The sequence below is a fragment of the Drosophila virilis genome, chromosome 3 (assembly GCF_030788295.1).
Source record: "Drosophila virilis strain 15010-1051.87 chromosome 3, Dvir_AGI_RSII-ME, whole genome shotgun sequence".
NCBI classification, from domain to species: Eukaryota; Metazoa; Arthropoda; class Insecta; order Diptera; family Drosophilidae; genus Drosophila; species Drosophila virilis.
In genome coordinates this window covers 5,802,874-5,829,166 of record NC_091545.1, presented here as the reverse complement: position 1 = coordinate 5,829,166, position 26,293 = coordinate 5,802,874, and the positions used below count along the sequence as shown (strand labels likewise).

At 38.2% G+C, this 26,293-nt stretch overlaps 4 protein-coding genes across 6 annotated transcripts; 1 reads left to right on the top strand and 3 right to left on the bottom strand.

Moving 5' to 3' along the window:
* Positions 1 to 4,249: 4,249 nt before the first annotated feature.
* On the bottom strand, positions 4,250 to 10,678 carry CNMa (CNMamide). 2 transcript variants are annotated; one of them, XM_015175619.3, is made up of 5 exons: positions 10,497 to 10,678; positions 6,466 to 6,706; positions 5,587 to 5,932; positions 4,851 to 4,862; positions 4,250 to 4,768 (listed from the first exon to the last, which is right to left on the bottom strand). In XM_015175619.3, exons 2-5 carry the CDS (start codon positions 6,676 to 6,678, stop codon positions 4,695 to 4,697), a joined length of 645 nt encoding a protein of 214 aa, XP_015031105.1. In that variant the 5' UTR covers positions 6,679 to 6,706; positions 10,497 to 10,678; the 3' UTR covers positions 4,250 to 4,694. The 2 variants fall into 2 exon arrangements, with proteins under 2 accessions (XP_015031105.1, XP_002046546.1); XM_002046510.4 differs by lacking the exon at positions 4,851 to 4,862 and having other exon boundaries at positions 4,253 to 4,768; positions 10,497 to 10,677.
* Positions 10,679 to 17,780: 7,102 nt separating this feature from the next.
* Positions 17,781 to 19,744, top strand: LOC6622353 (CUE domain-containing protein 1). 2 transcript variants are annotated; one of them, XM_002046509.4, is made up of 2 exons: positions 17,781 to 18,029; positions 18,154 to 19,744. In XM_002046509.4, the coding sequence occupies exons 1-2, from the start codon at positions 17,865 to 17,867 to the stop codon at positions 18,994 to 18,996; spliced, it is 1,008 nt and encodes a 335-aa protein (XP_002046545.1). In that variant the 5' UTR covers positions 17,781 to 17,864; the 3' UTR covers positions 18,997 to 19,744. The 2 variants fall into 2 exon arrangements, with proteins under 2 accessions (XP_002046545.1, XP_015030909.1); XM_015175423.3 differs by having other exon boundaries at positions 17,783 to 18,029; positions 18,202 to 19,744.
* Positions 19,745 to 20,525: 781 nt separating this feature from the next.
* On the bottom strand, positions 20,526 to 23,622 carry Rap1 (RAS oncogene family member Rap1). Its single transcript, XM_002046508.4, has 2 exons — positions 23,386 to 23,622; positions 20,526 to 22,842 (listed from the first exon to the last, which is right to left on the bottom strand). Exon 2 carries the CDS (start codon positions 22,108 to 22,110, stop codon positions 21,556 to 21,558), a length of 555 nt encoding a protein of 184 aa, XP_002046544.1. The 5' UTR covers positions 22,111 to 22,842; positions 23,386 to 23,622; the 3' UTR covers positions 20,526 to 21,555.
* A 189-nt stretch (positions 23,623 to 23,811) lies between these two features.
* On the bottom strand, positions 23,812 to 26,128 carry HBS1 (translation elongation factor EF-1alpha (GTPase) HBS1). Its single transcript, XM_002046507.4, has one exon. It carries the CDS (start codon positions 25,991 to 25,993, stop codon positions 23,981 to 23,983), a length of 2,013 nt encoding a protein of 670 aa, XP_002046543.1. The 5' UTR covers positions 25,994 to 26,128; the 3' UTR covers positions 23,812 to 23,980.
* Positions 26,129 to 26,293: the final 165 nt, after the last annotated feature.

The window sequence follows — 26,293 nt, the reverse complement described above, 5'->3', positions numbered from 1 at the left end:
AAACTTAACTTAATTATTATTATTTTATTCCATTAATATTAAAAATTAAAATATGTTCATATATGAGGATTATATATAATAGGTTTGATATGCCTATACCTTGCACACTATTGTAAGTCATATTCAAGCTCTGAAATATTCATGACCTTGCACGATCTATTTTTGTGTGCATTAGGAAAAGGTAACTAAGATGTGTGTAAAGGCAGCTAGGCGCTGGGATCAGGGTATCTGCCTAGCAGACACTCCCGGCTAGACAGAGCCTGCTTGCCTTAAATTCGTATTATTTCTATTTTGTATTGGCCAGCTGCATTGCCAAGGCCCGTTGACATTTTGCAATGTGAGTGCCACAAAACGACAAACGAGTTACGCACGCTTACGCACGGTTCCGTTATGAATGAAATGTGGAGCCTGCGTGCACAGATTGTTGTCGCATTTTTGTCATTCGTTTGGCAGCTTGGCCCCAATCAATGGAGAGACCCGGAGACACGCGCCAAGGCAAGGCAGCCTTCTCCGCTGCAGTCTGCGTGTGAAACTGGCCGCAACAAGTTACAAATTGTGTAAGAATGTCATGTGCGTAGTTCACGTTAGTCTGCAGTGCAATTATGTGCATATATCTAAAACATAAACTAGCTGTCAGCTGTAATAAATTAATTACAGGTTTTCGTTACAGTTTAACAAAATACCAGGAAATTAAGCTGCTGTTAATCAGGGCAATTGCCACTTTATATATATATATATATACATGCATAAAGATATTCTTGGCATGGATAACTCGACTACCACTTTTATATATAAGTCGAAGTTTAAATAGGAATTATAATTGGAGTGATTAAAATAAATCGTTATTATTAATATATATAATATATAGAATAAATAAATCGCTATTTAATTTATCATTTCGGAAGCTTGCAAATGTAATTCCAAGTTAAATTAAAAATTGTTATGCCTCAAACAATTTAATGTGTTTGTTTCTTGGGCAACTTATTTGGTTCAATCATCGATTCTGGGTACAAAATAAATTGAAGACCACGTTTGAATTGGTTCGTTTTAATGCCGACTTCTTGTTTTTGTTGTTGTTGTTGTTACATAAACGGCAGCATTTGGGTCTGCAGCCACCCACTTGCCAGCTAATGCTGCATATGCCCACTCTTAGTTAATGCAAATGGCATATGCATTAAGTTCATTATGGGTTACAGGGTATTTACGACACCTAAGTGCATAAAATTACACATTTTAAGGCATCAAATGGCAAAGACAGCACAGCAGAAATACACTCCACATATGCCACAGGTAAGTACACTAATGGCCTTGTCAATGCCGTTGCATGCCTTGAGAATTCACATTCACAACAACAACAAGCAACCAACACCTTTGTAGACAATAAAAATCGCGCATATTTGGTGCAGCACCACACCAAGAAAAACAACAACAACAAAAAATACAAAACAATTGCAATTGTTTTTTTTTCCATTTATTTCTTTTTTGGCTGTTGCATGCACCTCCATTGTGCGGCATGAGAATTTGACTAAGGATTGTGGCTGCTTGTGAGAAATGCAGCCAAAAAGCCTGCGCAATTTTTGTGCATTAAGATTTCAGTTTATTTATAACAAGACAAAAAATATTAATTAATTCTCAACGATTTCTGTACGGGGTTTGTATTTACTTTTAATTGGCATTTATTTTTGAAAGTGCCATTAAGGGGCGAGTTTAACAACTGCATTAACTCAATTAATAGACAGCTCACATGTATTTAACTATTTGATTAGTTTGCTTTTACTTTCGTCGGACTTTGAATAATTAATCTTAAATGTGCTGAGTTGACCTTGACTTTAGCTCTACCTGGCTAACCATTATGAAGTCTTGGTAAAATTGTAATTAACTTAAATTAAATTACCTTGCCCGTTTAGGTTTCGACGCTGGGTGTTGGGCATGTAAACATACATTTTTTATACCCTTGTTTTTCACTATATAACATATTTTATAATTCGGTTGGGGCCGTCATCTCAAGTTCGTTTAGTTGCCCGTGGAAAATGCGCAATTCGACACGCCAGCTTATGATGATTAATTGTTTAATATTCGAAATATGCAAGTTTTACAAGTTCCTATTAAATTCTAGAGGCTGCAATTGGCTGATATTTAATGGCATTTTATTTTCTCATGTCAATCTCTTCTCAGCAACATGCACAAACGTCTGGCAGCGCTGTACTCTAACGAATTTAACAGTGTTGCCATATGTGCAACATTAAAGCGAATGGTAACGCCGCACTTGCAACCAGCTGGTAAATATTAAGCTGGTAGCTTAGCTGTCTTGTAAGTTCTGGTCAGCTAAGTTAAATGTAACATTATAAAATAGAAGCCAGTATGACAAGTTCAAACGCTTGCTAAATTTGTCAGCGACTTAGTGGCTTTACACTAACCACATAAATAATTAAGCAATCATTTTTAGTGCAATCAATTGTTACAGATATGTGTGAGAAACTTGTTTATTCGCTGTGATTACAAATTGATACGCTTGTCTTATACTTCTATAAATCAGAAAGCCAGATCAAAGTCGGGTTAGCGAACAATTTGTCGCCGCATGTAAGCTAAAGAATATACTAATCAGCTCTAATTAACAATTTAAATTTGCATTCGTATTAAACAGCAAGTTAAGAAACTAAGAAATTAAATTCAGCATGAATCACTTTAGAATATAAAACCATTTGCTGCCGCTGGCCAAGTGCTAGGAAAGGTGCTTTGATTTTCCATCGTAAAACTAGCCAAATTGCATTCGTGTCGACGCGTTAACAGAGCACAAATGTGAGGCACAGGCGAAGGTCAACAGCGCCCGGTGATCGGTCAACTGCGTCAGCGGCTGACAGGCGGGGCCGAGTGCTAAGCTTTAGCTGTGACCGGGCTCTAAGCAGTGTTGGCAACCGTTGCTTCAAAAAAAAAGTAGCTAAATCTAGTGTTGATTAAAGCTAAAAAGTGACGAAATTAATTTGCAAGCTGCTCCAAACTGACTCATGAAATGACTTCGAAATACTAACAAACAGATTTGGCTTAGCCACAAGTGCAGGCACCACCAGCTGCCGACTGACTGACTCTAAAACTAGTTACACATAGCAATAAAAAAGCTAAATGATCAACACTGCTTCTAAGCTAAGCCTGGATCGGGCTCTTCTAGGCTGAAGTCGTAACTCTGAAGCTAGCTACACACGTTAATAAAATAGCTAAATGGTCAACACTGACTCTAAACTAAGCCTGGGCCAGGTTCTAAGCTGAAGTCGTTCAGATTTTTCCCACAGCCACAGCGCGTTTGGGCGTTGTAAATGGATTTGTGTGACTGCTGCCGCGATATATATTCTGAGTATTGAGTATTGAGTGTTGAGTGTTGAGCGTGTCTCACATTCTGGCGCTTTTTTATGACTAACGGCGCCGCCGTGACATTACGAACCAAGCGATTGTGCCAATCGATTTCAATATTTCATATCCTGTAGTGTTTGGTTCCGCAAACGGTGGCTATAAAAGCGCACAGGCACCGCCCACCCAAATGTTAGTTGAACAAATTGCAGTGGCACTTGGCCTTTCGGCCATACATCAAACGAAGGTGTTCCAAGTTCATTAAGATTTTGAGCTGCAGATAGCCACAGAGGCCTGCTTATTGAGCTAACAAATCTAAACAAATTTTATAAAAATATCTAAAAATTTTAAACAATTTTTAATGTTTCTGTGTATACAGTAAGGAAACGTAAGTAAAACAAAAAATATGTTTAAAATAAAAATAAATAAAAAATAGCAAAACAAACATGGTATGGTTGAAGGGGAAATTAAGAACAAAAATATATATATGAATATATTGTATAAGACTATATTGTCAAAAATATTTTTGAATATAAAAATGTAATACCAAAAGGCCGCATAAAAAATGAAATATTAAGCTTTTAAATTGCATAAAATGTATGCAACGAAAATTGTGAAAATATTAACAGAAAATATTAATAATATATTTATTCAATTAAGCCCAAAAGCGAGCTTTGTTTTATGTATAAATGCGCCCAATTTTAAGACCAGGAATACTTTTGGGCGAACAAAATAAGTAAAAATGAAAAACTTTAAAAAAAGAGTATTTAAAGAGCTTGTTGCTTATGGGGTTAATTATGCAGCCGACATATAAATAATCATTAAACTTTATTCATGAAACATAATCATCTATAATAATGTATGTGTGTATATATATATATTTGTTTTCAATAAATATGTTGTAATAACATTTAGCACTTAATAAATAACAACATCTGTTTAACTAAATACTAGTAGAACAATGCATAATTGTTATAATAAAGGGTAAGTACAGCTACAATTTAAAGTAACATCAAATACTTTGCGTATATATATATATAGTAAATATTTTATATATGTTTTTTGTAGTTTTTTTTTTTGTAATTTGTTTAACTTGCCGTGCAAGCAGTTTGCAATAAGAGAGGCAAAGTCAAATATAAAGATATGGTTTATATGTGATGTGAGTTCATATTTGGGGAACTCTTTTTTTTTTGTATATATGCATATATATAACTATTTTATGTGGTAAACAATACTTGGCTGGCATAATTTCAGCAATTATTTTTGGGAAACGTATTCTTTGCTTGCAGTTTGAATTTGCATTTATTTTACTTTTGGGCATTATTGACTTTTAGCTGCGCCACGGCACGGATTCAGTAGGACACAAAGGAGCCGGAATTGCGTTTGCGTCCCATGTTGCAGATCTTAAAGTGGCACGGCGACATATCTGTGAGTGGCAAGAAATATTTTAAAACAAATTAAATAATATTCAAATCGATTTTGTATAAGTTTTATCATGCAACACTTACATTGTTTACGAACTATTTTCGAATTACGGGTAATGAAAACATGAAATAAAAAAAATAATTTCAATTTGAGCACATTAATCATCAGGCAACATTAAGGCTTTTATTATAATAGATATTTTACTAACTGCGAAGCGACCCGTTGAAAACTCCCTCTTCACTGAAGAAGATGTTCTATGACTTCATTTTAAGAAAGATATTTTATCATTTTATACTACTTTAAAAGCTGCATGTCAAGTTAAGTGACTCTAGCCCTTAAAACTTAAGAGATTTGCTGAAGAACCAGGATTTTGATATCATGGAGCAGTACGTTCAAAATTTTAAGTCCCTAGCTCTGCGAGGTTCTTGATCCAAGCGCTCATACATACGGACAAACGGACATAAACAATTGATCGTTTCGGCTATTGATGCTGCTTTATTCAGCTGTCACTTGAATGTGAACAAATATGATGCAGTCGGTTATACCCAATAGCAAAATCCATTGTCTTCTTTTTATGTATTGCAATAATTTTCACTATCATTAACTAAAAATCGGAGGATCAATTAAGGCTGTAGTTTATATATCTGCTACATACTTAAACGCCCTTATTAAGCTGTAATTGAAATGTGAACGAGTATTATGAAGTCGGTGACACCCTATCGTACTATTTTTTTTTTTAACTTGCAACTACTTGTCTACTTTATCTATCATATATCCACAACTAAATTTAAAGTCAAACCCAATTTGACAGCTACTCACATTGCACATTCTTCTTGATGTTATGCTGCTTGGCACTTGAGCTCAGCTTGACGCCCTCGCTCTGCTTCTTAGTGGGCACGGCCGACATATCATCCAGTATATTGTAGTGCGGCTGATCATCGCCAGCGTCCAAGCCGTCGCCATTATCGCCCAGCCTGTGCAGGCGGGCCAACAGCCTGGAGCCCAGCTGGGCACGCTCGCGCTCCACGCTCTCCATGGGCTGCACGGAGTCATCATCGTAGTCGGCAGTCAGGAGCAGATCCCGCAGCGAGGGCCATTTGTTGACAAAGTAGTTGAATGACGGCACTTGTTTTGGCTGCAATTGTTGTTGCTGCTGCTGGTATTTCTGCGAAGCAACAGTTGGTTAAAGATATGTCTGACATATGTTTATACTACGTACAATATATGCACTGAGAGAAAAGTTGACGATTTTTTTTTTTTAGAATATAAGTTACTCTACTTGGCTATGTTTACGTTTTAATGGTTTAAGATTGTATAGCTAAGCGTGAATGTACAATAAAAAGAAAAATACCCTGAATAAAAAAAAGGAAATTTCACTTATTTCTTTAAGTAGGAAAATTCTCAAAATACGAGTTTTTACATGCAAATGTTTACCATAAGCTTTAGAATATTGCCAAATATTGAAAAATTTTCTTAACTTGAAATTATTTTTTATTTATTTTTGAAATTAATAAACTTTTTCAATTCTTGGGGATATTCTAAAATTTGAGGTCAACATATTTTAATTCAACAACATTTATTAAGTTTGGTCTTTGTCAATTGTTGTTCATTCAAAATAGACAACATTTGTTAATTGGTTGCTCTACAAAGTGCAAGGATCTTTTCTTCGAGTGTATATTACGCAGTTGGCCCACTCACCAATTGCTCGCCGTAGTAGGTGTTGTCCTCATTACCCGGCCCGGACGAGAGCAGCTCATTGAACAACAGTTGCGTTGGCAGTGCACCGACAGTGGGGCGTGGCAGTGCATGACCAGGCGACAATTGCGACGCAATTGACAGCAACACAATGAGAATGGCCAACTGATGGCCGATAGAGACGCCGCACGTTCCGGCTGACGACGTAGAAGTCATCGTCACGTTGTTGTTTTGCTTCTACCAACTGCAAAGTGGGGAAACAATTTTGTTAGTATGGCTGCCACAAAACAAAAGCCATGTGTGTGTGTGTGTATGTGTGTGTGTGTGTGTGTGTGCGGCGGGGTTTGTTTTCAAAACTGGCACACGGACAATTAAACAGAGTTAACCCAGCCAACCCTCGCTTACGCAAAAGGGTTTCCTATTACACTTTCCATTCAGGCAAACAAAGTTGCCAAAGTAAAAATATGCGAAATGTTTTCTATTTTTTTTATTTTATTTCCTTTTCAAGTTTCGAGGACTTTTGCTGTTCAGAGGTTTCATCTGCAGGTGTTGCGTATATCAAAGAGTCACGTTGCATTCGCAATGGATTCGGGTTCTCATTTTGCCTAAAAGTATTCAAATGCCAAAGCACTTGGCACCCTACAGAGTCAACCTACCTGCGACATCACCTGCCCAGCCAGTCTATAGGTTTACTTGCCAAAGGGTGAATGGGGCTGATAGGGGCTGTGCGCGCGACTGTGACGCGGTCTCCGTATGTCCCCTAATTACCGTTTATGAAATATTAATGCCTAATTATGCTCAACTCTGACGCGAACTGCGCACTGTGGACTGGGTTAACCACTTAATAATGCCTTGTCATTTGTTTAAAGCGTAAAGGACATTTAGAGCAAAGTGACTTGCAACAAAAGTTAGCAAGAAAAACTGTGATATATGAAACTAAGAAGAACCAACAACTACTTCATGATATACTAGAAAAATAACTCTAAGAAACTTATGTTTCAAAAAATGTAAGAACTGCATCATCCCCAGATACAAAACAGGACCAAAATGTTTTTAAGGAAATCGCTTGAAAATCGCTTGAGATTTCCCAAAGTTTTGAGAATCTAAAATCTAAGCAGGGCTTTTGCTGGAGTAAGATTTGGGAACATAATGATGACGATGACAATGACATGATGTATTGATAGCTAAACGCCTTATGGGCCCAATTATAAAGCTAAATCCTCCACCGAATTGAAGAGGTTTCACATATAGTATGCACTGATCGGCTGATGCCAGATGGCAACATATATGCATATATAAAAAGAATCGATGCGTTATTTTATTCATTTTTATGACTGGCGATAAACTTTGGCTGACACTTGCATTTACTTACACACTCTGCGTTTGCACTCTATGATTAATGGGCGAATGCGATTCGTAAGACTCGCAAACGTAATCAAAGCAAACGCATTTTTATACCTCCCGGAGCTGATAATGCGCCGAAACGTATATATATTATATAAATACGTACTTACGTATGCAGAGAGCTTATTCTCAGTACTATTTCAAAAAATTAAGAAGTCAAGGTCTAACGCGTACAAGTTTCAATGAACTTGAATGGGGCGGGCCACGCCCCGTAATTATCTCGGAGCCGGATCGGATAAGCGTTTCGCCCATTACAACCGATTAGTGCCAACTATATTTTTGGGTCTGTCGAATATTTATTTGACAGGCGTTTGTTGACGCCTTTGCGGCGTTAATTCGAAATTAACCTGTTGCTGGCGCAGGTGCAAATTGATAAGAGATACGTGATGTGTGGCAAGGAAAGCGTTCGGGTTTTTAATATCACTATAACACGATACAAACTAATGTCTATATAGCTTAGCTTTTTAATCAGTATTGGAAGGGAAATGGGGATGAATAATTACTAAGAACTCGCCCAAAGTTCTGGACTACTTTATTACATACATATTTTTGAGCCAGAGAGAGTTAGTTAGAGTTTAGTTATTTCTGGAATAGCCGCCATAAATATTGCAAGCATAAAGAAGAAAAGCTCTTAGCGTCAGATGCGTGTTATAACTATTCTAGAATTTCGAGCTTTTCTCTGGCAATCACCAATAAACAAAATTAATCTCATCATGGAGCTACTTGGGTCCCTCTGACGTCAGCAAATGATGGTCATAGAAATCTGCTCAAATATTCCCAGCTAAAATTTCCCCTGTACAGATTCTATATATGAGTATGATTTCATTAAAACTTTAGTACAAAAAACAATAAACAGCTAGCCAATAAAAATTCCTTTAAATATATGTACTATGTCCCCAAATGGGGAGCTCCAGTACAATCCGCATAAATAATCTCATTATACAAATGTATAAAATAATCACATAAACAACTTTTAATGTTACTTCTATAGCATTTTAAATATCGTAGGGTAATTTACGCACTATAGTTTGTAGAACCTTAAACCCTATTTAAACCCTAAACATTTAAATTTAAATATATTATAATTTAATTATTGAGTTTCACAACATATGAAAGATATAAGTAAATAAAAATCTCTATAGAATTTCCACTGATTCAGTTTATGGTTAAAATAAAACGAGTGACAAACCAATTTCCGAACCTTGGTAGATGGATATTAAAAATCAAGTTCTCGAAAAGAACCTTAAGGCAAAACATTGGTTCAAACCGTGAACCATAAGGCCAGAAGTTGGTTCAATTTATGAACCAAAAAGCCAAAAGTTGGTTCCCACCTTGAACCATGAAGCCAGTTGATTGTGCAAACTGTGAACCTTAGGGTCAGACGTTGGTTCAAGACGTAAACCTTTAGGCGAAGCGTTGGTTCAGACCGTGCCTAGACGTTTGTTCAAACTGTAAGGCTAATGGCGAAGCGTTGGTTCAAACCGTGAACCGAGCCGAGAATTTATATTTTCTGTTTTACAGCCATGCTTGTGTGTCATAGTAGGTATATCAGAGTCGACTCTTGACTTTTAGAACTGAAACATGCTGTTTTTATTGACACTTGAGTACGTCATCAGCGTGTAGAAAAAATATCACACGATGCCAAAAACCAAGTCTTATCAAGCAAAAAAGTAGCATCTTGAGACACGCCCTCCTTTTTTTTAAAAGCTTTTTCTATATAGAAGCGGAACTAACCTTTTGTCAAAAGTTATCGCTAATAGTAGAATTGCCCAGCAAAAAATTAAAAAAAAAAATAAACAACGCAATTGAATTCGGTGCCCTCAATTTTCCGAAATATCACAAAACATGAATCAGTTTTGCTCTCAAGCATCTAAAAGATAATATATTTTCTACTTGCGCTGATAAGACGACTATGTTAATTTTCAAACGTGAGCGCAATTTCTTTTAATTAATTAATAAATTTAATTCAAATAAATCAATTCAAATCGCTCGCTGATAATTGCGCGTGCTTCTGAGTGTGTGAATGAGTGTATGTGTATGCCCATTTAAAAATCATGTATATTTATAAATAAAATAAATCCATTTCAAGCATTATCAATGAGCATTAAAATTTCTTAGGCGCCAGTCGAATGGTCCCGGATTGAATCAATTGCTGAGTGCATTGCTCAATGGAAATTCGGTTTGGAATTTAGTTATAGAAAATGCAGGAAATGTACATTCTAGTGGATGGTAAAGCTATTGAAATCTGTCGTGGCTTCAATATAGATATTAAAAGTAACACTCATAATACCCGCGCACACTTTAACAGCTTACAGAATTATATATGCAAAAATGTCAAGGGAAATCAACTAAACAGATTTGCCCTCATCCAAGTAGACTAAGGTAAAGTATATTTAGCCTTTCGATCTTGACTAGATGGATTGATGTTTCCCGCCTTAAAACTATGGAGATATAGCCAGGCTACTAGGCGTGGCAAAAAATTGATAACTTTCTAAGACTAAGTTTCTCAGTCTCTTAATAAAATAGCGACAAAGATATTACATTCTTGACATGAGCTTGTACAAAAATATATATGTTTCCCATTCTAAGAAAATGTTAATATAACATTTCTGAATTAATCTTTCGCTTACCTTCCGGAAAACAATCGAAGTGAAGCCTAAATCAAACTGTCTTGCAATTAGCTTCAATTTAACGCGCACTTGAACTTAACTTGTATGTTCTTATTGTTCTTTTCACAAATTATCTATTTGTTAATTTTTGTAATTTTTTGCGCTTGGCTAAAACTTAACCGTTAGCTGTAACACCGCAGAATAAACGCAAATCCGTTGCGCGCATTTGTTTATATAGGCGTTGACAGTGTTGCAGAATGTCGCAAAAAAAGGGTAAATCAACAGGTACAGTACGCACGCACACACACAAACACCGAGTCACACGGCACACGACGACGACGACACGTTTGACTTCGGCATGTCAAAATGCCAAATCGGTGGGCGGCCGTCAGTTTGTAATGCCCGCGAGTGGGCGTCGGGAATTGCTTGACTCAGTTGCAGTTGTAGATAGGCGAACACTTTGAAAAGCTTCAGTCACTTTTTGGCTAATGCGAGAGCAATGAAATTACACGCTCGACCCTCAGCTATGCATGTAATATGATTTTTGGTCGCCTCTGCAGAGACACAGACACAGCTTCACTTGTTCTTAACGCTTTCTCGTATGTTCGCACACTAAACGCGACGAAATTGAATTCGCAAAACGTATGCGGACAGCTTCTATCACTGATCGCTGCTCTGCTCTCCTCCATTCAGCCGAATTGAATATAAGTCTCGGTCTTGGTCGCGGTTTGAGACCTTCGCTGTACGTTTGCTGTGCCACGCTTTTGACAAATCGCCCGATAAGTCCGAGATTTATGACATTAGCTATATAGCAGTCGAATGCTACCAAAGTGTGCGCTACACATAATGAGGCATATCAGTTTTGATAGAAAATTTGACGACTTTACCAGGCTGACATTACTTTTTCAGGTATTTCTCACCCCTGGAAAAATCAAAAATACATTGATAAATAAGCGGAAATCCAAGCTGAACAAATTAAACTAAAAAGTCATTGTTTTCCCCGAATATTCCACAACTGTAGGTGGAATTCAGTTTTTTATCACTCACAGCTTATTGCATCGATCAGCTAAACAGACAGTATAAACAGTTTAATATATACCAATTTAATTTAGAAATCTAAATAATATTTGACTTTAATGCCTTAAAGCTTCGTTTCTAAGAGCTGACTGGCTGGCCTCATAAACTATCCCCCGGTTAGGTTCATTAATATGAACCTGCAAATTCTCAAGGTACTTTTGCCGGTCAACCAACTCTGATGCTTAATTCGGACATAAGTCCTAGATTAATGCTTTAACTTTGCCATCGCTCTACACTAAACAGAATACCCTAATTTCAATTGTAGGTCAATAAACTCGCTAGAAATTTGTGAAAGTTTATTGGGTCAATGTCGAAAATATACTTAAAACAAAGCGGATGTTGAAATGATACAAAACTATTGCACGATCATGTTTCGAAGAAAGCAAAAGTTTGAGCTGTAGAGTATTTGAATATTTTTGAATATATCAACTACATGAAACATAAATAAATTGGAGCAAAAAAGGTTTTGCCAAAAATAGAATGGAAAATTACATGAGTACAATTGTGGGCAGGAGATAATACACCCAGCGTTATCTTTTATGCTCCCAAACCAAATGAGCAGACTAATTTTAGGCGCCAGTCTTGAATTGAAAAGAAAGAAATTATGATGAAATATCCATAAAATATTACAACACAAAAGATCAAACATTTCTTAATAAGATGATGATGAATTGTGTCTCGGATTAATCCTAATCTGACAGATCTTCTAATCTACGCTAGACGTCGTCAGACTTTCTTTCACATAAAACATTTAACTAATTAAAAACATTTCAGCTGACACAGCATTTTTTTTTTTGTCTAAACAAATTTTTCAAAATTTTTAATCATAACGTGTGTCACATTTGAACCTTTCCACGGATCCGCACAAATCCGCATCGAATGTTATTCCCGCCCACGCTTCATATTGATATGAATTAATTTTTGGCTACATCAGCCCCCAAAATATGATTAGGCTATATGCGGGGGTATCTCATCAGTTGGGCGATAAGCGATTTTCGAGACACAGGACGGGGGGAGACCCTTATGACATGCAAATAAAACATTAAATACCAAAACATATCAGCGCTAATTGACACTTATTAACAAGAATCGCCGCGACGAGACATAGACTTTGACATCTCTCTCCCTCTCATGGCGGAACAACAATTGCTCGCACACGTGCTGCTTTTGCCGGGCCAATTATCAGCAGCAATCACAATCACGAGATTTTCGACGTGCAGCTTGCACTGCTCACAATTAAACCAGTTATGCAGGCAATAATTGATGCCTGACTTGAAATAAAATACAAATAAACATTTATAGCATAGATATCACAGATACTTAATTCATTTATGCATTCATAAATGATGAGAAAACAACGTTGTTGTTGCTTTGATTTTCAATCAACACATTTAAACAGCGCAGCCAATTGGCGCCATTCTGTCAAGCATTAACCAACACTGCTTGCAGTTGCGAAGAGACCGATACTTTTAAGCGACGGCAATATTATGAACTTGAAGTCACATCAGCGAACTACTTAAACATACCCGTGACAAGTAGCCGGTAAAAATGCGGAAGTAAGATATATTCAAAAAAAGAAAATCATCATGGCTACATTAACCTTGTGGCTAGACTTTTTCTCAAGCTATGAGCGTTATTTCTAGCTAAATAAATATCTCTTGTGTCTCACATCGTCAAGCTAGGCCAGATTTGGTATGAGAATTTTGTTGTGCTTGGATGGGAGATTGGCGAGAAGTAATATTTGATTCGGTTTTTTTATTTTTATCAGAGCAAAGGCAACTAATTTTCATCAAGCTCAGCATTTACGAGCTTCACCATTCTCACTTATTTGCAAACCTAGAGTATTTTATCTTCGGCTAGCCAAAAGTAGCCTTACCATCTCGCTTTAAGTAGGGTGGCCCGAAAACAATTGCCATGCATTTAAACAGAGCCAACGCAGTGCAACAACTTTTTTACAATATTTCAGTTTCCAATGAAATGAACAAAGTGGCCAAAAGTTAGCACGCCTGAGTTTTTCTCCTTGTTTTATTTTCCTTTTTGAAATTTTCGAGTCTCGCTTTTGACAGGTTTCATCTGCAGTTGTTGGGTCACGTTGCATACACCAAGATTTTCCTTGTGACAGACAGACACGTGGCACTTAAAATGTTCAACTCAGCTTGCGAGCATGCTTAAAAATATCACTTGCCCTGCGAGTCCATAGGGCAACTTGCCAAAGGGCGACGGGGTCAAAAGATGCTCGTCTGTGCGTGACGCGGTATCCGTTTGCCCTAATTACCGTTTATGAAATATTGATGCCTAATTATGCTCAACTCCGACGTGAAAGGTCCTGCAATATGGACCACTGATGACCAATGTGGACCTTGACATTTACTTAAAGGTCAATGGAGATGCGAGAAAGCGACTTTGCCACAAGGAAAGAAAAATCATGAAAACTGCAGCTAAACTTGCACATAAATTGCAAATTTCCACAAATTAATCTTGATGATTAATTCGCAAGAGATACGACATAAAAAATATGAAACTGAATGACTTTTGCGCTTCTGCTGCTATTTTTAAAAATCCTGATAATTAAAATTCATATTAAGTTACGATTTGCATAAAAGCAGCTACAAGAAATAAAGCTTTAGGGAATACGCAAATTTCGATGGCAAATCTTAAGTATCGGAGATCAGGGACCAAACTTTCGTGAAGGCATAAAACAGAAACTCTAGGAATTTGGAATTTAGGAATTTCATAAGTCAAATTTGGCCCGAAATTTTTCCAAAACTATATTAGAATCTTCTTAAAAGTTGGCTTCTTATACTAATATATCCCAGACAACATACGAATTTTTAAATTAAATAAATTCTTAAATTGACAACTGTAACTATTTTTAAATTGAAAAATATTGCAAGACAATTCATGAGTGAGTGATACGCCTTGAAATATAAAAATCGCTTCTGTTTTGACACTCTATGAATAATGGGCGAATTCGATTCGTAAGACTCGTAAACGTAATCAAATATGTTTATACCCCCCGGAGCTGATAAAGCGCCGATGTCGTGGCGAATTTTTCAACGTACGTATATATATACTATACTATACAAATTTAGTATACTATATAGTATACTATATAAATACGTGCGTATAAGATTGTCAGAGCTTCTTCTCAGTACTATTTCAAAAAATACATGGTCAAGGTCTAACGCGTACAAGTTTCAATGAACTTGGATGGGGCGGGACACGCCCCGTAATTATCTCGGAGCCAGATCGGATAAGCGTTTCGCCCTTTACAACCGATTAGTGCCAACTATATTTTTGGGTCTGTCGAATATTTATTTGACAGGCGTTTGTTGACGCCTTTGCGGCGTTAATTCGAAATTAACCTGTTGCTGGCGCAGGTGCAAATTGATAAGAGATAAGAGATTTTTATGTGAAGCAAGGAAAACATTCAAGATTTTATGTTATAAGTCCCAGTAGGTATATAAATCCCGACTCTTTTAATTTGAAACATGCTGTCTTTTAATTGAGAATTAAGAGCATCAACGGCGCGTAAAAAATATCACACGAGCCCGAAAACGAACGAAGTCTTATGCGGAAAATATTAGATTATTTTCGATTAAGCTTAAAATTTCATTTCGAGCTCCCAAATTTTTTTGAAAATATTTTGTATCACGAGACTTGAATCAGTTTTACTTAATATACAACGTGATCTGCATTTTCTGCGTGCGCTGGTAAGACGACTATGTTAATTTTCAAAGGGCAGCCTCAATTATTTTTGAAATAATCAAAACAAAAAAAATGTGAAGTCAAATAAATTAATTCAAATTGAGCGCTGATAATTGCGAGTGCTTTTGGGTGTGTGTGCTCATAAGAATTTAATTATGTTTATAAATAAAATAAATACATTTCCAGCATTATCAATGAGCATATCAATTTCTTAGGCGCCACACAAATGACCCCAGATTGAATCAAATTATACTGCGAGTGAGTAGTTGATTGAGTAGAATTGAGTATATTCATTGCACGTATTTTTCTTAACATTTTATTTAGGAAAAATTTGGAAAAGGCAGACGTGTTTTTCCTAATTTTATTTAGCACTTAATTGCAGTCAAAAAAAAATCGTGACTTTGCTTAGCTTTAACTAAATAAACGGAGTGAAAGTTAACATAAACTGTGATCTGAGAAGTGCCATAAATCATGATTGAAAATTGCTAAAGAGAATATAATGTAACAGACAGAAGAGAACATATTAAATCCTATTGAGTATATATACTCCTAGAATGACTTTACTAAGTTCATTTCGAGATTCTTACCCGGGCTTCTTTTTATCACTGATCGCTGCTCTGCTCTCCTCCATTCAGCCGGGCTTGGTCGCGATTTGAAACCTTCTCTGGGCCACACTTTTGACAAATCGCCCGATAAGTTCGAGATTTATGGCATTAGCTATATACTAGCCGAGTGTTAACAAGGTGTACGCTACACATAATGAGGCATATCAGTTTTAATAGCAAATGCATAGTTGAGTACTAAAAAATATTAGCAAATATTTGCCCTCATTAAGTCTTCTTCTTAAGCCACGTTAATAAGTAAGTTTTAAGCCGAACTAAACCAAAATCGATTTAATGGCATATTTCCTCGACTTTCCCCAAATTTCGAGTAGAAATAGTTGTTAATTATTTTCTATTGCATCGAAAAGTTTGTTCTTCAATGCTTTGTTTCTAAGAGCTGTTTGGATGGCCTCATAAACTATCCCCCGGTTAGGTTCATTAACATGGACCAGCAAATTCTCAAGGTACTTTTGCCAGACAACCAACTCTTAGATTAATGCCTAAGCTATGACATCTTAAATACCCCAATTTCAATTGTAGGTCAATAAACTCGAAATGATGTTTGTGAAAGTTAATTAGGTCAATGTCGAAAATATATTTAAAAGTAAAGCGGATGTTGAAATAATAAAAAAAAACTATTGCACGATCTGTAGAGTATTTTAATATTTTTGAATATATCAACTACATAAAACCCAAGTCATGTTTGAAACATAAATAAAAGGTCTGGCCAAAAATAGAATATAAAATTACCCGAGTACAATTGTGGACAGGAGATAATACAGATAATACAGCTGCCAAACCTAATTTTAGGCGCCAGTTTTGAATTCAAAAAAGAAAGCAAGAAATTATGATGAAATATCCTTAAAATATTACAACACAAAAAATCAAACAATTCTTAATGAGATGATGATGAATTATGTCTCGAATTAATCCTAATCTGACAGATCTTCTAATCTACGATAGACGTCGTCAAACTTTCTTTCACATTAAACATTTAACAAATTAAAAACATTTCAGCTGACACAGCATTTTTTTTTTTTGTCTAAACAAATTTTTTAAAATTTGTCACTTTTGAACCTTTTTACGAATCCGGACAAATCCGCATCGAATGTTATTTTCGCCCACGCTTCATTTTTATATGAATGAATTTCTGTGCTCACATCAGTCCCCAAAATGAGATTAGGCTATATGCGGGCGTATCTCATCAGTTGGGCGATAAGCGATTTTCGAGACACAGGACGGAGGGAGACCCTTATGACATGCAAACAAAACATTAAATACCAAAACATATCAGCGCTAATTGACACTTATTAAAAAATATCGCCGCGACGGGACACAGACTTTGGCATCTCTCTCCTTCTCATGGCGGAACAACAATAGCTCGCACACGTGCTGCTTTTGCCGGGCCAATTATCAGCAACAATCACAATCACGAGACTTTCGACATGCAGCTTGCACTGCTCACAATTAAGTCATTTGTGCAGGCAATAATTGATGCATGACTCGAAATAAAAAAAAAATATGCAATACATACTATGGATTCGTCAATATGAATGATTATAAAGCTATGTTGTTGTTGCATTGCCGTTCAACAAATTTAAACGCCGCTGCCAATTGGCGCCATCCTAGCAAGCATTAGCCAACACTGCTTGCACCTGCGAGAAGTCCGATACTTTTAAGCGATGACAATAAAGCTCAGAGTCACGGCGACGACTGTTATTTTGGCATACGAATTACCAGCCTGTATTTTTTTTTATGCTAAGAAATGTTTGTTGGTTATTAAATAGAAAATTATTTGCTTGCATTTTCAATTAATTTCGCTGCTATTCATTTTAAATGTCGTTTTAAATGTGTTGAAAGCGGAGTATCTCGAAGAGTAACTGAAACATAACTGTTATCGGTAGCCGGTGCATCAATTATCGCACACACGGGTCCATTATCGGCTGTTCAGCTGTGGCACTAAAAAAAGGGGGGGAGAAAAATTAAAAATAAGAAAATCATCATGGCTACATCGACGTTGCAGCTGGAATTTTCACAGGCCATGGCCGATTTCAAGAAGATGTTCCCGGACATTGATCGCGAGGTGATTGAGGCTGTGCTGCGCGCTAATCTGGGTGCTGTGGATCAAACCATCGACCAACTGCTTGCTATGTCAACTGACAACCAGGTACATATGTGTGTGTGTGTGTGAGTGTGCACCCTGTGTGTATGTGTGCGTGTATGTGTTTGTTTGTGTATACTAACAGCCCAAAAACAGCCTACTAACTAACACTAACCGCATGTGTGATTAGAACGAAAAACTGCGCAATGAACTGGATGCTAATGTCTCACCACAACAGAGTCTCATCAATCTCAGCGATTCGGACAGAGAGCTGCGACGCAATCAGCAGCTCATCGATGCCACAGACGGCGGCACGGAGAGCGGTGCCGCGGCAACAGCTGCTGCTGCTGCTGCCGGCAACACATTGCTAAGCACTGCGACCGCTTCTCCAAATCATCACAATACGGGCGCCTCGCCCAAGCAACGTCCGTTGGGCGCCTCGAACAGGGGCAGCGCCAGCAACACGCCCACCAAGCGCACGCACACCGTTGCATTGTCGAGCAACAGCAGCAGCAGCAACGCCTCTCGACGCTGGAATCCACCAATATTGGGCGTGCTGCCACCGGGATTTTTGCGCGTGGCGCCAGCACCTGGCCAGCAGGACTTTGAGCTGCCCGACGAGCAGTTTGCGCTGATGTTGCAAAACGAGGAGTTTATGAATCAGTTGCGATGGAATCAGGACTTCATGAATGCGCTGGAGAAGGAGCAGAGCGGCAAGGCCAAGGGCGAAGATGATGCACCATTCCAAGAGCGGCTCAAGAATATGGGCAAGCTGTCGCGCAAGAAATTCCTACAAATGGCGCGCGTCTTCACCTGGCAGCGCAACAAGAAGGTGACCACCGCCAAACAGATCGATTCGCTGCCCTTGCGCGAGGAGCCCAGCGACGATGAGGATCATCACCCTCATCATCATCATCAACAGCAGCAGCAGCAGCAGCAACAGCAGACCCAGCACCAGCAGCAACAGTCGACACAACAACAACAGAGCCAGGTGCAGCAACAGCAGCAGGGTCAATTGCAGCTGCGCAAGTAAAGGCCAGATCTGGAAACCAGATACTTAGACACTAGATTATCCATTGTTTGTTATCTTATCCTTATTCTTATCGTATATTATCTCATCTGGCCATAAGCGTACGTCAAGGCCATGTGTTTACCTTCAGGCATAAGTCCAAGCCCGACTAAGCCCCTAATCTAAACCCGTTTCACGTAGTAATCTCAAATGGAAATCTATCGAAATCTGAAATCTCGCAACAGACGATGCATGTATTATGTATATTTCTAGTTTTAAATGTCGTGTAATAACCAAAAGTGCAATTTTCCAATCCCAAGACACAAAACACAACACACAAACAAACCCCAGTGCAATATCTCATGTGTATATTTGTTTTTGACTATTATAAATTTATACTATTATACTTGTTTATAGATGTTTATTATTTTAATTTTTTGTTTCATTTTTTTCGTTGTTGCCAAATTAGCGTTAATTAAGTTTTATTGATAATTTGTAAAATGGCAGTTCTTATGGAGAACATTTTATAGTTGGACTGATTCGAAATGCGTTAATTAGTAATTGAAGAGCATCGCAGAAAATATATAATATGTACATCTAGAGCACTTGCTAAACTCAAAACTAGTCATAAACACAAGCGAAAAAAAAATGAAAACGAAACTCAATTTATGTACAGCAAAAATATGTATTATTGCTATCCAAAAAAAAAAAAAAAAAAAAACCTCCCAACTTTCCCCCACCCGCTCAGAGTTTTTAAAAGTACGCATAATAATCGCCTGCGCTTAGTTGGCTTCTATTGTCATGCTCCATTGAGACAGCAACAAGAAATAAATGTCCATATCAAACTGTTGATATTACAGATACAGCATAATATATATACATACATATATATGGACATATACCATCCATAGTTTTGGTGGCTATGCAAACATATGCAACTATTTGATTGTAATTGTAATTGTACTTGTACTTGTATTATAAACCATATTTGAAATACTATTATATTCATATTCCAAGTATAAAATACAGCAAAAATATTTGAAAATTCCACGCACGTATTCGTATTATTTCTGGTGGGCCAATCAAAGTGTTGTCCAAAACTCAAGCCAGTAAAACGTTAGCGAATGCGCAGCACAAAGCAAAATGGAAATATAATTTTAAGAATACAAGAAAACTTCTCATTTCTTACATGAATTTATTTAATTTTTATTTTGTTTTTGTTTTTAAATTTTTTTGTTTTGTTTTTTTTTCTTTTTATTATTATTTTTTATAAACATAATACATTTATTATGGTTACACGTTGGATTCTCTTATGTGTGTGTGTGTCTGTGTGTGTTTATATGTTCTCTTTTGACTTTGATTTAAGGGCATATTGGTTACTTGTTACCTGTTACGGCTATTATAAATCGTGTATATTTAAATTTCTTGTTGTTATATAAATTTATTTCGTTTTTGGATTGACACAGACGAATCTCATGTTTTGGTTGGGATTTGTTGTAATCGTTAAATATAACAGGATTTGAAATTGTTGCGCAAATCGAAAACTTTGCAACTTTGCATTTAACACTACTGAATGATTTCTTTATTGTTTATTGTTTAATTTTAAATGTTGCATGCTCTCAGAGCAAGCCGGAGTGTCATGTGTGTGAGTGTATGGATGTATGGGTGTGTGCGTATATATATGTATGTGTGCAATTGTTTGTTTTTTAATTATGTACTCGCATTTTGTTTGTTTGTTAATGTTACTTACACAGAAATTGATCATTTTTAAACAATTATTTGTAAATTTGTTTTAAACTAATTACTAAAAATGGATTTTCTGTTTGTTTGCAACATTTTGACATCTCATCTTGCATACAATATTTTTATAAAATATGTGATTTTTTTTTTTGTTTTGTTTTTGTTTCTTGTTTTTTTTTTTTTTCTTGGTTTCTATCAAGTGATTTGTTATAGGCATACAATTGAATTTAGATTTAGGTTTAGCTTAATTTGATTTTCATTTTAAACTTCTTATTGTTTTTTGAAGAGCAACGACATTTGTTTATTATTTATGGATCTTCTATGTATATATGTATACGATAAATTTCTTGTATATATTTATTGTGTTTATGTTATGTGTGTATAAATCGAAAGGGAATTCAATTATCAAATAAAAACAAAAGAAATACGAATGTTTTAGTTACGAATGTTTGCTTTTCTTTTGCTTTGAATTTTTGTTGCATAATTTAAAAAAATATTTAAAAAAAAAAAAAACGAACGACAAATATAATTTCTTGTTTACAATAATTAATTGTTAATCAGCAAAAATTGCATAGTAATAATAATAATAGTAGTAGTAGTAATAGTATGTAGTAATAATTACAAAGAACTTTGCACAGTTAAAAACATTGTCAGTTAAATGTGTTTTTATATTATTTTTTTTTAATTATTATTTTTTTTGTATGTTTTTTTTTTTTTGTATATATTGTAGCTTGGTTATTGCAATTTTGACAATCTTAACTTTTCGGGGTTTTGTATGCTTTCCTTCGATTTTTTGTTTATGTTGGTTTTTTTTTAATGATTTTTTTTTTTTTTTTGGAAGTCTTATAGCAGAACACATAGGGACTTTTTCGGTTTCTTTTGTTTCTTTTCGGGTGACTTCTTGTTGATCTGCCGTACCAAATCGTAGAAAATATCATTCACATTCACTTTGGCTTTGGCTGAGGTCTCCATGAACGCGCAATTGAATTGATTGGCCAAACTCTTGCCCAGATCCTTGCCAACGACGCGCTCCTCCTCCAGATCGCATTTATTGCCAACCAGCACCATGGGCACATCGTCCGTATCCTTGACGCGCAATATTTGCTCTCGCAGATCCTGCAGATCATTGAACGTGGATTGCGCCGTTATCGAATAGACAAGCACAAAGCCTTGGCCATTCTTCATATAGAGATCCCGCATGGCTGTAAACTGTTCCGTGCCGGCGGTATCCAATATTTCCAGCATACACTGCTGACCGTCTACCTCCACCTGTTTGCGATAGCTGTCCTCAATGGTGGGATCATATTTTTCCACGAAAATGCATTGCACAAATTGTACAGTTAGAGCGGATTTGCCGACGCCGCCGCTGCCCAAAACAACAATTTTGTATTCACGCATCTTATATATATATATATATATATATGTGTGTGTGTGTGTGTGTGTCGAACTATTTATATATGTGTATGCTGGTGTGCGGGCGTGGAAGGGGGGCTTATTTAAAACCAGGCGCTGTTAGTTACTGGCGTAGGCGGGGGGACGAGGTGGTTCAGTTGTTGCTGCTGCTGCTCTTGTTATTGTTGTTGTTGCAAATGTTTATTTAAAACGCGATGCTCTCTCTCTCTCTCTCTCTTGCGCTCTCACACTGGCGCTCTCTTAACAGCAGCAGAAAAAAAAAATCACTAGTTTTAGGCGTTGTTCGGCGATTGCTTTTGGGTTGCAGTTGCAGTTCTTGCAGAAAGCTTTTGTTGTTGTTCTTTGTTATTGCTGATAACCTTTGTGCCAACAAACAACTCGTATCTGCGTGTGTGTGTCTGTTTGTGGTCTTTCTCTCTCTCTCTCTCTTGCTCTCTCCCTGCGTCGGACTCCGCTCAGGTAGCAAAGGTGCGAGCGTGCGTTTCGTTTTTTGGTTGTCGTCAAATTGTTGCTTTTGAGCGGTGCTGGGGGAGCAGCGACAATATATACATAAATATATATATATATACAATTACTGTAGCACTAGCCTCTGCCGCCTCTGCCCGCGACGTTAACTACGACAACAACTTCCGTTTTACAGCACCAATTGCTATATCTGCGCTTGCCGTTGCCGTTGCTGTTGCTGTGCAACAATGTTTGCTGAGTACTCAGTGTGCACTGTGGAATGTAAGAAAGCAATAGTTTGTATTTTTAAATATAGGTATCACTGTAAATTCGATTTTGGTTTTGTGGTCTTTTTTTTTTTAATTTTTATTTTAGTTTTGGTATGCTGGTGCCTGAGCTGGCACTGCTAGTAGGAATTTACTGCACTCTTTATTTCGTTTTTTTTTTTTTTTTAATTTTATTTTTTTCTTTTTTTTTTTTGTAATGAACTCAAAATGTTCTCCTCGCTCACTCAGCACAATTGCGCTCTACCCTCAACATTTTTATGATTCATTTTTAGAGTTGTCGAGTAGCGGCGAGATGGCACTGTTGAGCGCCCAACAAACAATGCACACACTTGTAGCATGCAAATCAAATTTGTTCTTTGTTCAATGAAAAACACTTATAATTGCAGCAGTGGCTGACAAATGCGCACATAATGTGCTGAATATACTTTATCGTATTTGAACACACAAAAACTTTATTATGGGGCAGGGGGTTGGGGCCAGCAGCAGCACCCGCATGTCACGCACACGGCAACTCTATTCGGAGTTTTACCTTGTTTGCTGCGCACAAAAAACTGTTGTTGCTGTCTGTGCAAATTTCACACACGCTTTTGCGATCTAGTGTCCGTTTATGTATATATGCGTGTACAAGATAATGTGACACAACTCGCGAAATGTGCAATTTTTTTTTATTGATAACGAGATATTTAATTCTAAGGCAAACAGATAACTATTTTTCGGCTTAGGCGCTTGTGCTATCTAGCTCGCTCACACGCTGATTCATTTTCAGTGCTGCCACACCTAGCGCTGTATCATTCGTGGCGATAGCTCGATAGCACGGCCCGCAAGTGGCAACATCAATCGATAAATGTTCCCAAGACTGGCAACATTAACGAATTTTAATACCATTTAATGTTTATACGATTTTTAAAAACTTATATCGCACAGTTTACGACGTGGAAAACAATAAATAACTTAGTTTATTTTTGTTGTAGAAGCAGCCAAAGGGAATGCAAATTTTCCAAATAATAAAGATAATTTGGGCTTATCAGCCAGTGGCGCTTTATCAAACTAGCTTTTATTTACAAAAAACAAAATTAAAAAACTAACTAAAATTTCGTAAAAAATAAGATTATTAGCGCGAACTCTTAGCGGATTTTAGTGACCATGCCGGCGGCAATCGTAACGCCTGCCACACGCAGCATAATGCGTCCCAGCTCCTTGAAATCCGAGTAGCGTTCAATGCAAATCGGACGCGAGGTCTCCACCTCGACCAGGGCGCACGAGTTTTGGCCCAGACAACGCGGCTTCTTCTTGACCACTTCGCCGGTGCTTTTGTGTATAGATGCGGTCAGCTTACAGACAACGGCCGGCTCGATGAGCGACTGATGATGCAGCAGCACCGGATAGCCCATCGTAATGGGCACCTTTACATTGAAGACAATGATCCGACACTGGAAGCGTGTTGTCACTGGGATTGGCATCTGGGGATCACATATGATGCAGCCCACCGTTATGTTGTTGACATCGATGCCGGCCAGTGTCACAGAGACCTGGTCGCCGGCAAATACGCTCGTCTGCGTCAGCTCGTCCATGCTGAGCGATTTGACCTGCGCCTGTTCCCGACTAGCGCCCACCAGCACCTTGTCGTTGACACAAAGGGCACCCGTCTCGATGCGACCCGAAATGCAGAAGCCTGAGCCGGTGCCCTTGTATATGTCCGAGACGGACATGCGCAGCGGCCGGTCAATGGCACGTTCGGGTACCTTGAAATGTTCGATGACTTCCAGAAGATTTGGTCCCTCATACCAGGCTTTCAGGGCGGGCTCCTGGGCGGCTTTCGTGAGATTCTCGCCCGTTAGGCCCGAGCAGGGCGTGAAACTGACATCCGATTCCTTGAAACCAGCCTGTTTTAGAAACGATTTAAGTTTGTGCACAATCTCCTGAAAGCGCTCCTTGGACCAGCCCACCGTGTCCAGCTTGTTAATGACCACGCCCAGCTGATTGACGCCCAGCGAGCGCACGAGTATCGCATGCTCGCGTGTCTGTCCGCCCAGCTCAAAGCCGGACTCAAACTCGCCACGCGTCGCATCCACGACAAGCAGCGCCACGTCCGCTTGCGTTGCGCCCGATATCATGTTAGGTATGAAGTCCTTGTGGCCGGGCGCATCCAGGAGCGTGACTATCTTGGTTTTGGTCTCGATGCGCGACTGGCCCACATCCATGGTGATGCCACGGGCGCGCTCCTCGCCAGTCTCGTCCAGCACCCAGGCGTACATGAAGCTCTGTTTGCCTAGCTTCTTGGACTCCTGCTCGTGCTTGTGCATCACCCGCTGCGAAACGTTGCCCGTGTCGTAGAGCAGATGGCCCATTAGTGTGCTCTTGCCGGCATCTACGTGCCCAATGACAATCATGTGTATGTGGCTCTTTTGCGTCGCGCGCTCCTGCTCGTACAGCTGCTGGGCGTTGCGTTGTGCCTGATCCTTGGACACTTTGAATATTGTTGTAGAGCCGCGTCCCGCTTCGTCGCCGCCTTCGACGGGCGTATTGCGGCCGGACACATTTGGCGAGGAGGGCGCTTTGGGCGAGGCAATGTCGAAGCCACGTCGTGCATCCTTTACGGCGGACAACGTTATTTTAGTAGGCGTCGGCTTGGGCGTTGTGCTAGACTTTGTTGCTGGCGTTGTTGCGTTTAGTTTCAGCTTTTGTGGACGTTTCTCCTTCTCCTTTTTGTTCGTCTCCTCGTTGAGTATATCGTCGAGAATCTTTTGTATGTCGTAGTCGAAACGCATGGATGTCTCCACGATGCGACGCTCGGAGACTGCATCGCCCACCACGCTGCGCACCTCATCCACGCAGGAGCTGAGCTTGGCCTGCGCAATATCGTCCAGTTCCGGCATCTGGAAATTCTCCGAATCTCTGCGAGCCTTTTGGTATGCCTCGTCATCATCGTCCTCATCATCATCCTCCGCCTCCTCCTCGATGTTCTTGTTTTTCTTTATAAACGCCGACATACTCTGTTGACCGCGAGCCCGGTCGTATAGCCATTGCTGATCCGTAGGCGAGACGCAATCATCATCAACGGAATGGCCATAAACATCGTCGTAGCCATCGTATTCGTCGTTGTAATCCATTCCGCGTACTATCCTGTGACGCGACATCTTGTGGTTTATTTAATCTCTTTGTATTTTTTCAGTCAATTTTCACAATTATTAAACATAAGAAAAATATAATTTCGTCGAATTGCAGACAACTGAAAGCACTAGAACGAGTAGTTGCCAGATAATTGTGGCTGGCTATCTGGCAGCACAGTTAATGCTGATGTGCGTGACACACTCAATAGTTGCACAATTAGAGATGGGTAAAACACTGCTAAAACAATACAACAAATTAAGTATTAAAAACCAGTGTTTAGATTATAACTACCAATAAAGTATATGAGAGTGTTAATTATTTATGGT